General features: G+C 44.5%; 1 protein-coding gene across 1 annotated transcript in view; it reads left to right on the forward strand.

The window, feature by feature from the left end:
• The first annotated feature begins 2,424 nt into the window (after positions 1–2,424).
• The window catches only part of ptch2 (patched 2), a 30,096-nt gene continuing 15,993 nt past the window's right edge, over positions 2,425–16,527 (forward strand). Inside the window, exons 1-6 of the mRNA XM_050032568.1 lie at positions 2,425–2,968; positions 4,598–4,790; positions 13,517–13,706; positions 13,803–13,872; positions 13,970–14,061; positions 16,365–16,473. Coding sequence (XP_049888525.1) covers positions 2,822–2,968; positions 4,598–4,790; positions 13,517–13,706; positions 13,803–13,872; positions 13,970–14,061; positions 16,365–16,473 — 801 coding nt within the window. The 5' untranslated portion in view covers positions 2,425–2,821. The remainder of the gene's footprint in view (positions 2,969–4,597; positions 4,791–13,516; positions 13,707–13,802; positions 13,873–13,969; positions 14,062–16,364; positions 16,474–16,527) is intronic.

Here is a 16,527-nt window from a genome sequence, read left to right on the forward strand (position 1 = left end):
AGTGTCAAAGTAAAAGTACTTGACTGCAGATATAATCTATCATCATCAGTATATAAGTAGCATTTTATGGTAGCTGTTTGAGGCAGAGCTGATTTTAACTATTTTATATGTTGCAGGTAAATTAATCAGCATAATCTATAACAATGCATCGTATTATATAAGCAAATTATGTCTTTATCGTGTAAAATGTTAACATACAACGTCGTGTATACAGCTGTAAAATAGATGTAGTAAGGTGGAGTAGAAGTATAAAGCAGAATAGCATGGGTAAAATACAAGTACCTCAAAATTATACTGCAAAGAGGGCGTGACTAAATGTACCTACTTCTCTAAATCACTGATAATTATTTGTTTTTTATTTATTTAAGACAGATCATGTTGCCGTCTAACTTTGTATAGATGCCATTTAAAACAAAGTAGAATGTGAATGTTTTGTTCATGAACATATATTCTTTTCTTTTTTTTATCCTGACAGCCACTTTCATACAAATTTCACACACTATATTTCGCAGTGTTTCATACTAGTTTGATATGTAATAATTAAAACAGGGCATACTAGACAAACATGTCATATATAGTGCACTAAACAGCAGTAGCATAAAAACATTTTACATGAGCATAACGTTGTATAAAATCTGTGACAGTGGCCATAACTGAGACAAAAATACATATGTTTATTAAGTTTATGCATTTTTTCTTGCTTTATCATTTGAAATTGAATGTCTTATATCATATTTAGCTTGTGACGGACATTTTCTACTTTGTTCTGACATTAAATTAATTGGAAAAAATGATTGACAGATTATTTGATAATGAAAATAATCATTAGTTGCAGATCTAGATGTGATCTCACAATCATTTCAATTCATTTTAGACAGTACAACAGTATTTACAAATATGTGTTTAATCATTATCTACTTCCTTTACCTGTAGCATCATATAGATGCTGCCCCATGAGGCTGATGCCCAGCCCCTATGACAGTGACATTACCGCACATCCACAGTGTGTTTCTTGTGTCTTTTGCCTCATGTAAACAGTGATGATGGATATAACGGCTCAGCAGCAAGCTGTCACATCAATTGAACGTACACGTACTGTAGCTGTCATAAACAGAATGAGCTTACAGCACCAACACCTACATTCAAATTGCTTCACTTCAGCTTCAAATTGTTTTACAGTCGCCCAAAGGGCCTCAAGTTAGCACCAGCAACCTGACAAATGTCCTGCACAGCAGCACAGGTTGGTGTTTAGGCGGAGAATGGCTGTGTAATCTGGTAAAGTGTTTGTTCCTCACCCCCATATTGTCATGAGTGGGGCCAATGGGGGCTTACATTAGCAAACCACCAAGACTCTCCTAACCTCTGTCTCTTTTTTTCTCCAGAGATTAGAAACAATCTGGTCTGAGAACCCCCCTTTCATTCTTTCTTTTTCTTTCATTTTCAGATGTTGTTCTTAGGTGAACTGCTCTCTGAACTCATGAAATCATGCATGGCAAGACATGGAAACGTTCCAAAAGTCTCCGCAGAGATAAGGGTGTCACACTGAACCAGGCAGCTCTGAGGTGTTGATGAAAGAGGTGCATATGTGGAGTAAGTCCTGCGATCCTTTCGGGGTAACTTTACAGGGATGAGGGGTTATATTTTCTAGGGTGTAAGAAGGCCTATCAACCTTCTTTTAGAAGCTTTTTGGCCACAAGAGTTGAGGTTACAGCTGTTAGTGCTAAAAACCTACACACATGCACTTCTCACAGCTGCCTATAACAAACTGCACTGGCAGCAAATACATGAGAGGGTAAAAAAAAGTATTTTGGGGGGTGTTCTGCAACAAATGTGAGGCTCCAAAACCTCATCAAGAATAAGATGCCCTGAAGTGATATGAGAAGTGTTGAAAGATCTGTAATTCCCCCACACACACAAAAAGAAATGAATCACATGTTTATATTCTTGTCTAAAAAGCTGATTCTTTTTTCTTTCTCTGATTGGCCCCTGCTGATGAAACAGGAAAAATTGTGTGCGTGCGTGCCTGAGGCTGTGATATCAATAGATGGCATGTGCGATTGCTTCTTACAAACTGGAGGGCCCGGCCACTGGGAATAATGTTCAGAGAGCAAGTGAGGCGGGCAGGCAGCAAGCAAGCTGTGTGCGTGAGTGCGCGCGCGTGTGCGTGTGTGTGCATGCGTGCGTGCGCGGCTGTGCAGAGTTTATTGAAAGAGTTCCTCTCTCCCTCCCCCTCCTCCTCCTCCCCCCTCCTCCTCCTCCTCCCCCGTCCTCCTCCTCCCCTCCTCCCCTCCCTACAGCCCAGGCAGCAGCAGCCTGGGTGGTCCCCCTCTCTCTCCACTTTGGTGAGCTGTTGCTTAGCAGCTAATAATAGGCGATGTTTGCAAAGTAATTTGCCTCTTCCTTGGCCAATGGGAGCCGGAGCACTTTTCCATCAAACCTCCCTTTTCAGGATTTGCCGAGAGGCGAACTTCTCCAAATGTTACCGCTACGGGATCGGAGTTAGACTTGACACGGACGGCTCAGACATAGGCTACTACTACTACTACTACTACTACTACAACTACTACTCCTCTCTGAGACGTCGTTTCACAGACTATCGGGACGAATGAAGACTGAAGGATCTATACGGATTTCGGCGCATAATGTTGGGATGGAGTTTCGAGACTTGTTTGGCTCCAGGGAAGACTAGAAAACGTTCCTCTAACTTGTCGCCGGCGGTGCTGGATGCGCTCCTCTTCTATGTTGGATTATTGTCGCTTTTACTGAACTCGCACCGATTCTCTGTCGCCTCGCTCTGCGCCCCGATCACCCTCTTTGGACTATGGCCTCGGATCGCGGGGTCCCAGGGGCCGGCGTCTATGGAGATTTACCCCCGAGTTATACGCGCTCCCAGCCGCCTGCGAACCCAGACGTGCTCCGGAGACCCAGCTACTGCCACGCTGCTTTCGCACTTAAACAGATCTCAAAGGTGATACAATGCTCGCAGTATAGTGTGGATTCACTGTGAGGGCAAGCTTTCATTCAGTCCGCAGATGTGAATTAAAAGTCTTCAGTGGCAGCTTTTTGATTTAGCCGTTATCTAATCGAGAGTTGAGGGCGCATGTGGGAATGTAGGGCTGAAGCAGCAGCTCCCAAACTGGGGTCCGGGGACCACCAGGACTCCCCGAGGGAGTGCGCAGCCAAATCAGGAGTAGTTTACTTTAACTGTTTATCATTTAACCAGAAAGATATAGAAATTGTCATCAGAGATTGAAATAGGCAACAAATACTTAATACTTTATGTTAACCGCGACCAAACTTGTTAGAAGACAGATCTCGCATGACATTTTGGCAACCCATCTGGATGAATAAAATGATAACAACTAAAGAGTTTCATATTTGGCAGCATGTTAACTTTGCTGTTTGTCTGAATGGACCCAGACTCTCATTCATTTTTGTTGTTAAAGCCACCGGGAGGGGAGCTGAGTGAGGGCTTGTTCCCATATCCGTGTTGTGCGTGTTTTTGGCTTTGTGCAGGCAGCGGAGAGCGCACTGGCCCGGGGTCTGTTTGGAAATGTGGTGGGTCCTGTAAAGGAATTCACTGATTGAGTTTGATCTGACAAAGCATCTTTGGACCGCCCGGATGCTTGGACGTGTTTCAGCACTGCTGAGAGAAACCACAACACCAGAGCAATGTCTTCTGCAGCAGTGACATTTGTAGCACAGGGACTGAATGTTTCGCCCCAAAGTAGAGATTATAACAGATATTTGACAAATTAGAGGGAAAATTGTGAAATGCAGGAGGGAGATGGATGTCAGCTGAAACTTTATTTGTTAGCAGCTCATTTTGTGAGTGTTAGTTTCATGCACCAAGTGATTAAACAAGGCTTCTTGTTGTCCAAATAGTTGCAACAACAGTTAAATATCCTGGTAAACAGCAGTGCGCATATGTTGATAACTTTGCTCTGCATTCTCACCACAGAACAGATTCATATAAGACATCTAACACAGTGACACCTTTTTGAGACAGTGGTGTTTTTCTAACTCTTTGAATCTGAATTTTCACTATTAGCTTCCATTAGGTCCTGAGTTTGTTCTGATTGGATGAAAATGGTGTTTTTAAAGCTCCTGTTTCTCTGGACGCTGTACATTTAAACAACTAGTTTCCCCGAAAGCTTAACATTAGTAGGCTACAAATTGTTGCCACAACTGTGCAGAGTAAATCATCTCAGATGTGAGGTGTCATGGGAGATCCTGTCCTGGGTCTGGACTGAGTTCAGGCGATAGACATGAGGTTTCAGCAGGAATCTGACAGCGCTCACCCAGTGTAGGACAGCACTGCCATCTAATCTGTGGTTAGCTAGTTAGCACCTTGACTTGTCGTCCTGTCATGCAAAGCTTCACCTTATATTCCACACAAATACACCTCTCTCTGTGCACAGATGTGTGTTGTCACTGTGCTTCAGAATTCTTCACACTTGAGACGCAGATAGAGACACAAGCTGTGAATCCTGCCTTTGTGGACAGTTGTGCAATGATGCATTATTTATGTGTGGTAACATAGCAATAATAAAACTGTCCTTTTCTCGCCCTCCCTCCCCTCCTGCTTTGAATCCAGGGGAAGGCGGTAGGTCAGAAAGCTCCTCTTTGGATCCGGGCGAGGTTCCAGGCCCTCCTGTTCTCTCTGGGCTGCCACATCCAGAGGCACTGTGGGAAGGTCCTCTTTATTGGACTCTTAGTGTTCGGGGCTCTGTCTGTGGGACTCCGAGTCGCAGCCATCGAAACGGACATCGAACAGCTATGGGTGGAAGGTGAGTTCAAGATGTTTCTGTTGACCTTTCAAGCGATGTGATGGTGTTTCTCACACAAACACAATGTCACGTATCCTTCAGGTGGTGTCGCTCTGTGAGTTCGGTTTTAGCTTCGTGGCTGGACTTTTTGTGAGGAACTGTCAGCTGAAAATAGTTCTCGATGACTTGTTTTTTGAATGACAATAGTGGCTGGTGGGAAGATGCATTGAGGCCATGATAGTTAGTGTCATCTCAGTGCCATGGGAGGGCACTAGGTGTTCAGTGACTGATAGACTGACTGGCTGAAATCCAGACTGAAGAGAAGCAGCAAGAGTTTGATTTTAGGACACTGGTTTTAAAGCTGTGTTTATCTTTGTCTGGATGAAATTAACACCGTCATTACTGCACAGAAGGAATACCAAAATAGCTTGCAGATAGAGTATTAACCTCCTTTTGCGCAAGTCTCTTTTTCCTGTTTTGTTGATGTGTAAATGCTCTACGCTGTATTCCACAAGCTCTGTTTTTCGTTCATGTCTGTTCATGTCTTACTATGTCACAGTTTACCTGAGAAACCCAAACACTGACATTACTCCATTGCAATCTCTCCCTCTGCCATGCAGACACTATCTGTTTCTTATATAGGCATGACTGTGTTTGTGATCCTACGCTGACTAACAGACTTTTACGTTTGACACAGCTCTCTTTTCCTGCTCCTTCTGTGCAATTTAGATTGAGGTTATCTGTACATTTTCAGCGGTAGAAGCAGCTTTATTTGGTTTTTCACACTGGCCAAATTCCTTTTAAACCCCCAGGCTTTCAGTGCCGGGGCTGATCCCCGCAGCAGATGGACTGTGTGAATGGTTAGCCATCTTTGAGGGCTCTGACCCCTCCCCCCCTCGGCTCCCTGTGTGGTCCCTAACTATTCTTGGATTCCATTCAACAAGAGGCAAGCAGGCAGGCAGGCAAGCAGGCACCACCTCCCTAAACCCCCCCTCCCCTCCCTCCTCTCCTCCTCCTCACAAGAAGAAAAAATATAAGTGAATGCAGCTGAAGTTTACCCACCTGTTTTGCACACTCTAAAAGCGCTACAGCAGTTGGTGAATATAAACAGACTCTATGGGGTTTTTTAAGCCCACCGTGTCACCGGAGGACGGGGACAGGCGGCTCCCACAGGAGCTGTGTGTGGAGGTGTTGGAGAAATCACACGCTGCTGGTGTCAGGAGAAGTGTTTGGAGGCTGTGTGCTTCACTTGCACAGGAATTTACATAAGTTCCTGTATCAGGCACAATTAAAGAAAAATTGTAATTATTAGCTCGGCGTTGCAAAAGCTTTTTGCAACAAACAAAAAAACGCAGGCAACAAGAGTTTGAATTTCCACAGTCTCCTTTTTCTTTGGTTTCATTCTGGTTAGTGTAAAGCTTCAGGATTACCTCTTGAGCTAATTGGCAGATCCATCTCTTAAAGGAGATGTTTAGATGTTTGCGTGCCAGTTGTTTTGCTGCGGGATTGAGAGAGTTGAACAGGGGGGGCTGAAAAGGAATGCTGTGCCTTTAAGAGGCCGTGGCCATGTTTCTAAAGTTTCTGCCTGCCTTGTTTCCACCAATAGCCCATTGACAAAGCTGCTAGGGCCTCAATGGAGAGTAAAGTGGTTCGGTAACAAGGAGAGGTTAGTCCTCTCTCTCTCTCTCTCTCTCTCTCTCTCTCGCTCTCTCTCTCACACACACACACATGCACCATTGCACATACACCAGAAGAGGAAGGAATAATATTCTTTCTGATAAGACAGCTGATTTTATATTAAGGGACTCAAAGTATTTTTCTGCATTAAGTTTTATTGGACTGTTTCTGTGTGTTTTTCTGGAAGAAATTTCTAAAGCACTGTAATAATCTTATGAAACAGATCTTCCAGATTGCAGCATAAACAAAGCTTCCCCACTCGCGTCCTCATTTGTTCAGAATAAACTAGCTGTGAATTGACACCGTATGTGTGAACGCTGCCAACATGGTGTAAGCTATGTGTGTGTGTGTGTGTGTGTGTGTGTGTGAATGTGTTAGGGGCATATGCTTCCCATCATTTATTCATACTAGATGCAGCCCCCACACTACCTACGCATACACAAACACATCCACTTGTCATCTTTGCCACCTTCGGTGTGTGCAGCCTGCTTTAGCCGTCTGTCTACCCGCCTGAATTTCCTGACTGCGTGCCCGTCTGTCTGCCTGTGCTTTGTGTATGTCTGTTTATATTTCTACCTGTCTGTCTGTCTGCCTGCTCTGTGAAGTCAGGCCACCAGGGCTTTTTTAATTGCTTCCTCCCCTCCTACAGGACCAAAACACTGTGAAGCAGAGCACAGCAGTGGAGTCTGTCTGGAGGGAGTAGACAGAATAGGTCGGCAAAGTTATTGTCTGCGCCATGCGTACCTGCGTTCCCAAGCATACAGCCTTTATTTGCATCAGTTCTGTTTGTCTTAAGGATTCCTGTGCATTTGTAAGGAACACGTGCAACAAAGGAGTAAAAGGGGTTAATCATGCCTGCAGTCCTCACACCTGTGTAGGTGAGAATAAAAGCCACACTATCAGGGTGTTTAGTCTGACAAGGGGATTAAGAACGATTTCTGGCTTACTGCTCATTCACACAGAGAATCTGAGACAGACATCACCCATTAAATACCTTCAGTTACTCACACAGGTCTTGTTTGGCAAGCTGTGCTTTAAATGTATCACAGAGCAGCATACTGACATGACATGGATGAACGCTAACAACATGTCATTTATAAGTGCTGGAATTACATTGCATTTCTATAATTCCCCAATTTCTGCAACTTCACTGCAAATGACACATTGCATACTGTAAACATACAATACACCAGCCTATGCACTTTACAGCTTGCTCACCTTTGAGTGTGAAAGTTGGTGTGAGCTGGGCAACGTGTGACCCAGTCTGTATTGTCCACACGTTGTCCAAAGAGAGAGATCGTAAAAGAAGAGGTGCAGGAAGAAGAGAAGGATGAGAGCAGACATTGGGGGGTTGGGACAGGAACAGGGCGGCAGGTTTACAGCTAGCTGACACTTTTTTTTGCTCGTGTTTTTTGCCTGTCCCACTTGAACAAACATCAAGTGTGAGACTGTCTCGTGCACGTCTTTCTTCCACCATAAAGGACTGTGAGAGGCTGTGTTTGTATGAGAGAGAAGTTGCTTGTTTAGGCATGAGATTTTAACTAGAATCTGATTTCTTTTTGCACTGTGTTTGGATTCTAAGTCTTGTATCAATTGTTGAGACTTTCCAGCTCAGATTCTTCACCTTCTACAAAGGCCCATTTGAAAAGCTTGTTTGGGAAAAGACAGGAAAGAAATGGCCTCCATGTAAAAAGTGGTGGTGTTTACTCTTACATTAACTAAACTCATCCTTCTTGGCAGAGTTTGGGTGAGGCATGACAGACATGTACACAGACTCAAGCTGTCCAAATATGAGTGCAGTGAGACAGGGCCTATCCGGATAGCAGGCGCACCACATGTCCCATAAAGAGGCCATGTAGAAAGAGGATAGGAAAGGGGGAGGTAAAGACCATACGCAGTCCACATAGCATGAATGCATAGAGACTGGAGTGCTAGCTTAGCCAGCTAGGAGTGAAGTCAGACCAAGAAACAGACTGATTAAAAGAAGGCCTCGATGAGAGAAAAGACATCTTGAGTTTGCGCAAACGAGCAAATGCACACGTGGGCATTTCGGTGTTTGGAGCAGTTTCTCTAAACAAACCTCAGAGCTGCACAGCAGGTAAATGCTATAATTCATCGGAGCGCACACAGCGCCCCAGTTCAGACAGAGAAAGGGAGCTCTATGAGGCATTATTGGAGGTGAATAGTGCGCGGTGGTGCCCCAGCTAGATAAATAAACTCCCAGCGCTCAGGGCCCAGGACCTCACTGGTAGAGAGAACAAACAAGACCAGAGTCAACCTGGGTCACTTCTAAATGTTTATTTCACCCCCCTTCCCGCCATCCTTCAATCCAAGTCTCCCTCATTCCATCCCCTTTTTCAGCATCCCCCCCAACACGCACACTCTTCAACAGTCAGACCAAGACCACCCCCCAACAAATAAACACACAGTGAGCAGCTATACATGCATATGACAGACACATGGCCTCTGTGATACAGGAAACACACAGGCTGCTCCCTACCTGTCTTTTTAAAGTTTTAAAACAGAAGTATCATCACATGGCAACATTTACAGTGATAACACAAAACTTTGTTACTCTGGTGCCAAGGCTTTTATAAAAAAAAAAAAAAAAAAAAAAAAGGCACTGGACTGTCAGTCTTTGCAACACTGAATGCAACATACCGAGAAAGACTGCAATGCAACTGAAAACCGGATAATGAAAACTCAATCAATATAGTGTGGCACCCTTTCTTTCCTCGCTGAAGAGCAACCTTTGTCTTTGGTCTGCACGAAATAAAGCGGCACCAGTCACCTTAGAGTTTGCACCATTTGCCTCTGTCTTTACACCATGAAAGTATAAAAAGTAAAGGGAGAGGGAGATGGAGAGAGACTGAACATTTTCTTGGTACTTGGGAGGGAAAAAAGAAATGGTTCTCGGGCTCAATAAATTCATTTCTCGTCTGAATGAGACCAGCAACGTGGAAAAATTTTGCCTTTCAGGCGGGGATGAATGTATGTTTCAACCACACATTAAGCAGTATTAGCGGTCAGTGGAGTGTCTAATGTGACTATTTTTCACAGTGGCCAACTCTGCCCATGATTAGCATAATTAGCAGAGGCAAGCCTATACATATGGAAATAGAAAGTGCCTAAATGCCAACCCTGGTGGAAATTTATGTGTGGTGGCTAACACCACTGGCACATCTGAATAGAATGTAAGTGAAACTGATTTTTCATGTTGTTTTCGCTGTTTTATACTGTTTTTAAGGTGTGATCTCAGGGTGGTTGTTTTTGTCATGATGGTGGGAGCTGCAGGACTAGAACACATTGAAACTGATCAATTTCGTGTTCACACATTAATTAGGATTTTCTCCTCCTAAAACAACACAACTGTCTTTGACGATTAATGAACAGATACAACGTGCGTGTGAGGACAAAAACACACACACACACACACACTGTATTTCTATAGGTAAGATACCAAAGTGCCAGCTTCTCTTTCTTGCCCCCAGCCTCACCCTCCCACAGCCAACTCTGGCATTGTTTTACAGGCTGGGAAAGTTTTGGTCCATTTGCTTTTGTTGTGAAAAAAACGTTCCCTCTTTATTTTATTCCGCTGTTTGTTGGGAAACATCTGAAAGAAATTGAAGGGTTGAATGACAAAAGGGGTCTGCATTCAGTCTGGAGCTGCTGCACTGAAGGATTGTATGGAGGAACGGCCCATCTGCTGGGGGCAGCCCGCTTTAGGCGGTGCCCTGGCTAGGGAATGCCATAGGGCAGGGCCGGGCTGAGGACCCAAAGTGGGGCACAGTCCTGATTCTGGTGGGTCCACATGTGACAAAAGGACAGAGAGGTTTTTTTTGTGTGTGGTGCCAGGCCAAGAGAATGAATTTCTCATTTGGCTCCTTTGCTGAAAATCAAAAGAAATAAAAGACCTCTTTTGGAAGACACTTTGAAAAAAAAAAAAAAAAGTCTGGGAGAAAACGTAAATGATGGATAGAAGATGGCAGCCAAGGAATAGCTTTGTGTCTTTTTTATATTGTTGCTACTCTGTGGTGGTCAGACCTCCTTTCTCTTAAATCTATCTTTTATTAAGGGAGGTTCTGTGTAGACGTTCATTACTCCTCATGCTGCCATGCCGTGTAAATCAGGAAACTTCAAATGCAATGCATAGCAGGTAAAAGCATACATGTCACTTTCAGCCCTCTTCGTCTTGGGTCTTCCTCCATAGCAGCGTGGGGCCTTTCAGAGGCCCCCTAATCCAGCTAATCTACCACACTGAACTTTGAAGGTGGCCTGGTCTGACCTATCATGGCCTGGAACTGGGACTAGGCCTGTAAGCCACTATGACAGAATAGAATAGAGTAGAATAGAGTAGAATAAATTTGAAGCACAGCACTTAAAAGATGGCCTTGCCTCCATCCTAGATGCCAGATGTGAGAAGCCACACATATTTCACTGAGTTAGGGAATTCTGGGTGTTCGGGTTTTGGGGATGGAAGGGTCAGGTGGAGAGGAAATGACTGAGGTTGGTGGAGACGGGGTCCAGTGCATACACACACATTCATACAAACATTAAATCCGTACACACACAGCCATGAAACCATGTCAGGGCTTGTTGTGACATTTTTCATTTGCTTTTCACTTTCCCAGTGTCGTAATTGTTGTGAAAGTGCTTTTAGTGGTGAAGCTAGTAAATGAATTCACATGTTGCACCCAGCAAAGTGGAGTTGTTTGCTAAAATTTGTCAGATGGTGGTCGAGTTTCTCGAAAACATCCAATGAAAGAACTGTGGACGTGATTTAGACGGAGTTGTTATTATGATTTTGTGATTCCTTTTTTTTCTTCCTTTTATTTTTTGATCGTGTTGCCAAACACGGACTAATATTTCATGTTACAAAATTGCTCATGTAGTAAAACTACAAGCCACTGGGGTGTTGAAACCCCCGGGTTTCCACACTCAAAGGCGCTTTCTTCCCAGGGTGGGAAAATTTCCGGGAACTGTCTCTTTAAGGCTGTGTGGAGCACAGGCTGAGTGCAGGGAGAGGGTGGGGGGGATTCAAAGAAAGAGTGAGAAAGAGAAAGACGGAGGAAAAGGAGAGGAGAAACTCAGGAGATAGAAAGAAAGACAGATAAGAAAAGAAAGGTTCATTCTGGAGCGAGCGCTGAGCTGAGCAGAGCTGAACTGAGCAGAGTAGTCACGAAGCTCAGAGTTGGGTGGTTGGGGCCGGACCAGGGGTTGAGGAGAGAAGGCGAGAAAGAGAGCGAGAGAAGAGAGAGGACTGGCTGCCTGGGTGGTCCAGATGGGAGGAACGAGACACAAATAGCTATAATTTACTTCAGGAGGCCTGTAATTACAGAGCCAGAGTCTCTCCGAGCCACCCAGTTCCTGTTGGGATCAAAACCCCACGCTGCAGAGGTTAACATACGAAATGTCAAAAAAGGTTTAACAGATGTCAAAGAGGTCCGCGAACGGAAAGGGTTCCATTTTGTAGTAGCCTTTTTTGATTGGAAATCTGTGTGGCAAGGAGTGGAGTGGAGGAGAACTGAACCTCTTAGCACCATTTTTACACCAAGTCAGATTCTTACATCTATTTGAAGGTGTGAAAATGGCTTAATTAAAGTCAAATAAACCCAAAGAACATGTACTCATAAAAAAAACATCCTTAGTTTCTCAACTACAAGAGGAAATTATTCAGCATCAACAAGCATTATAAAAAGACTTTAATTTTTTTTTTTTTTGGGACCAGATGTGGTGCAATGAGCCAGACACTTAAAAAAAACCCAGCACCCATGACTGCAAATAAACGAGATGACCTTATATTCTGAAGCCCCTGTGTAGGTAATTAAAGCCTTGAAAGTGAAGCCTAGAAATATTGGACTGCGTCTCCAAGGCCCGGAGTTCTAACCTGATCTCACACTTTCGCGGCGTAGGCTGAATAGTTTGTTTTTTCTTTTCTCCCCATCAATTATAGGAGCCTGCTCCAGGCTGGGGGGAGGTGCAGAGAGTGTGAGGGGAAGAGAGAAAGAGGGAGACAGACGGAGAGAAAGACAGAGGCAGAGAGGGAGCATTAAGGGTATGAGAGGAGTAGATGGTGGTCAGGATTGAGTGCAGCGTGGGGAAAGTGAGTAGAAGAGTGACGAGAGTTAGAATTAAGAAGGAGGTAGCCCTTGTTTCCAAACTTCCTCCACCTCCCCACTTCCCTCCCTCTCTCCCTCTCTCCCTCTCTCTCTGGGGTTGTCATGTAGTGGGACAGCGAGAGGGGCAGACGGGCCCTCTGTGATCCAGCGCGGCATGTTTCATGTCCACTTGGCACAGGCACAGATCCCCCCGGCTGGCAAACTCTTTTCAGGGCAACCTCCTGTAATTAGGGGGCTGGAGTCTACCGCACAGCACAACATTGCTTTCCCTCTCTTTCTCCCTCTTTCTGTTTTTTCATCCTCTTTCTATCTCTTTTTTCTTCATCACCACCTCTGACATCTATCTCTCTCTTTCAGTCTATTTAACTTTATCTCCTTGTATCCCCATGACATCCCCAACTCCTGTGTGCCATATCGGCACCACTGCAGCCACTCGCTGTTTCCCCCTTCTCCTTCTCCTCCCATCTCAATCTTTTCTCATGTGCTCAAAACGTCTAAATCGATATGTGCTGCCCCGAGCGGAGTGGCGGAGGGTTTTGGGGCATCAGAGGGTTGGTTTTCTGAACGAACAGGGCACATCTGTTTCGCAGAAGGAGCCAATGAGAAGCTGTATTACTCATTTCTCTTGGCCAGACGCTGGCTTGTGTGAAGTGCCTTCAAAACCAACACTGGCGAGGGCCAAGGGCGTTGGTCGATATATGTGTGTGTTCTTGTGGAAGTGTGTGTGCATATATACACACGCTACACACTTTGTTATAGGATCCAAATGTGTGTGTGTGTGTGTGTGTGTCACTGTGTATGAATGTTAAAGAAATTCTGTGCTCATGTATGAATAATATACAGTATCTATCTATCTATCTATCTATCTATCTATCTATCTATCTATCTATCTACCTAACTAACTAACTCATGAATTCAGTGTTAATTTGTCCTTTATTCTTTGTTTTGTAGCTGGTAGTCGGGTGAGCACGGAGCTCCGCTACACCAAGGAGAAGCAGGGAGAGGAGTCAGTATTTACCTCACAGATGCTCATCCAGACCCCCAAAGAAGAGGGTGCCAATATTCTTACCCAGGAGGCTTTGCTGGTTCACATGGAAGCCGCCCTGTCCGCCAGCAAGGTCCAGGTGTCACTGTTTGGAAAGTAAGTGGACCTTTAAGTGGACATATTATGTGAAAAAGTTTCCCTGTGTGTCGACAGTAAGAGTTGTAAATTAAAGATTTGTTTTCTGTCTCGTAGGTCGTGGGATCTTAATAAAATATGCTATAAATCAGGAGTTCCCATTATAGAAAATGTCATGATTGAAAGGGTAAGTTCAAAACATTTTGATTTTTTATTTCTGTATATGGATATTTTACCCTATTTGTGATGTTTAATTGTGCTTCTTTTCTACTTCCTGATCCCAGATGATTGACAAGCTATTCCCCTGTATGATAATCACCCCATTGGACTGTTTTTGGGAGGGGGCCAAACTACAGGGAGGCTCCGCCTATTTACCGTAAGTCTTGGAATATTTGACCCAACTTACTTTTTTTGTTTTGCATATTAAAACATTTCATAGAAAGTCTTGGCTCTCCCTTTGCTGTCATTGCTTCCATCTGAGTTGCGTTGCAGACTGGAGCTTCTTGGAGGGGTCCGTAACTTTTAACACATGCTCGATGGAGACATACAGTTGGGCTTTCAGTATTCTGTCAGAGGGTGCTGTGACTGACAGCGGCGGTCAGTAATAGAGTTCTTTTAGGGCCCAGAGAGGGACTGGAGGGGGGTGTCCTGACAGAGAAATTCAAAGAGAGAAAGTGAGGGAGAGATGCAGCGAGGGAGGGATGGAGAGGGAGAGAGGAGATGGCTGCAGCAGCAACTGGGTGGTGGGTTGGTAGAACAGAGGGCGGGGAGGCGGCGGCGGTGGTGGTGGTGGTGGTGGTGGTGGCAGGGGAGCCCTTTGGGTCAGACAATGGTAAGCATTCTTTCAGTTTACGAGTGAGTGTCCATCAGTGCAGGGGCCCCGGAGGAGGGAGGGGGGCCGGCTTTGTCAGCTCGCGGCTAACACTCGGCATTCTCATGGTAATGCCCCGGGCTCCCAGCTCCCAAGTTGTCCAACAAATAAAATGGGCAGTATTCAAGCCTCAAGTCCCTCGAGAAAGACAGAGAGAGGCTACAAGACGGTTAACAGTGGAGTCTGGGCGTATTTGGGCATTTGCGGATTTTTTTTTTTTTTCTGCTCCTTTTTTCAGGACGAAGTTCTCTTGAGAAATTGAGTCACTGAAAGAGAGCTCTTTTTTTGTTGTCCGAAGTGATATTTCAATTGAGTCCTTAGTTTATAAAAGATAGTTTAGATCATAGCAGATGTTTCTTTGCAAACAAATTATTTGTTTATATTTCTGTCTGGAGCTGACAGCAGTATGTTGCATGACAAGCCAGCACATACAGAAACAAACACAAGTTTCCCATCCTCAGCATCTCCCAGTTGGCTTGTGTGAAAGCAGAGCCACAGAGAGGGAGAAGGGGGTCTTTGATGATTCACACATCTTCCAAGTGTTCCTGTAAATCACACAAAGTGTTCAGCATCTGTTGTTGTTTATTAATCTTTTTTTTTTTTAACTCGTTTTTTTTTTTTTTTTCATGTGGAGCTGAAGGGAACTGGTGGTGGTCACTGAGGCCTGTTTCGCCCTCAGCTTCTGCTTCACTTCAGCTCTGGCTTTAAATACTACCAAAAAAAAGAGTGAGATAGAAAGAGAGAAAGGGGAAGAGAGAGAAAGGCAGATTGGGAGAAAGAGTGAGGAAGAGTGAGAGGGAGAGAGAGAAAAAACTTGGGAGAACAAAGAGCAGCAATCTATGAAAAAACAAAAGGGCCCAGGCCCGGTTCACTCAAGCAAAAACTAGCTGATAAAGGAGTGTGTCTTTGCGAGCAGCAGCAAAAGGGACCCTGGTATGTGGGAATAGGAGAGGAGCTCTCTTCATGAGCCATTGGAGGGAGATTGAGCCCAGAGTTTGGGATTCTTTAATTTCCATCTCTTTCCGTCTGTCTCTTTGTCTCAGAAAATGTCCATCTTAAGTGTTTTCTTGCTCTCAATCATAAAGTCCTGCCAATAATGTTGAATGTTTTTCCTGTTTTTGCATGTCTAATTTGAAGAGGCAGCAATCAATCCATGTTCTTTAAGATGAATACAGTGAAAACTACAGGAAGCTATTGAATAACTTATTGACCCAGACACTGGTCCCTTTAGCAAGTAGGCTATGACACCAAAAATCATGTTTAGAGTAGATTTATTGAGCAGATAATACATTTATCTCAAGGGTGGTGAGGATGGCGGTACAGGTGAGCTTCAGAATGAGGTTATTTGTCCATGAGCCTCACATAACAAACAGTGTGAGAGTCCCCCCTCTGCTTCTCCTCTCATCCCTCACCTATTTCCTTCCCCAACCTCTCCCCTTCCCTCCCTCCTTATCAAGATGTTTGGGAGGCAGAGGTAATCGTTATGACTCAGTGCAGGACATTGAGGAATGGAAGTGAGCAGGCAGCCACCGTGCCTTTTCCCCGGGCATTGTGGCAGCGTGAAACAGGATAATAAACGCTATTTTATCCTGTATCTGCAGCTAGCCTCCTGCGTAGCCCCAGCACAACCAGAGAGAGAGAATTAAACTGAACTGAGTGAATCATAGTTTTTTTTTTCTGCTCACAGCAAAGATTAGCAGGAATGCAACGCCATGCTGCCTCGCAGGCACAAAGTGATAAAAGTTATTATACAGTTGCTACTTCTTGGGTTGATGGTCATCGTTTCTGTGTGTGTGTTTGTGCTTCAGGGGTATGCCTGATATCCAGTGGATGAATCTAGATCCAGTCAAGCTGATGGAGGAGCTGAGTCAGTTCACTTCACTGGAGGGATTTAAGGAGATGTTGGACAAAGCCCAGGTAGGACACACAAATACAGAATGACAGATTTATTGAATGAAACACTCATCTAGT

Source organism: Epinephelus moara, chromosome 21 (genome assembly GCF_006386435.1).
Source record: "Epinephelus moara isolate mb chromosome 21, YSFRI_EMoa_1.0, whole genome shotgun sequence".
NCBI classification, from domain to species: domain Eukaryota; kingdom Metazoa; phylum Chordata; class Actinopteri; order Perciformes; family Serranidae; genus Epinephelus; species Epinephelus moara.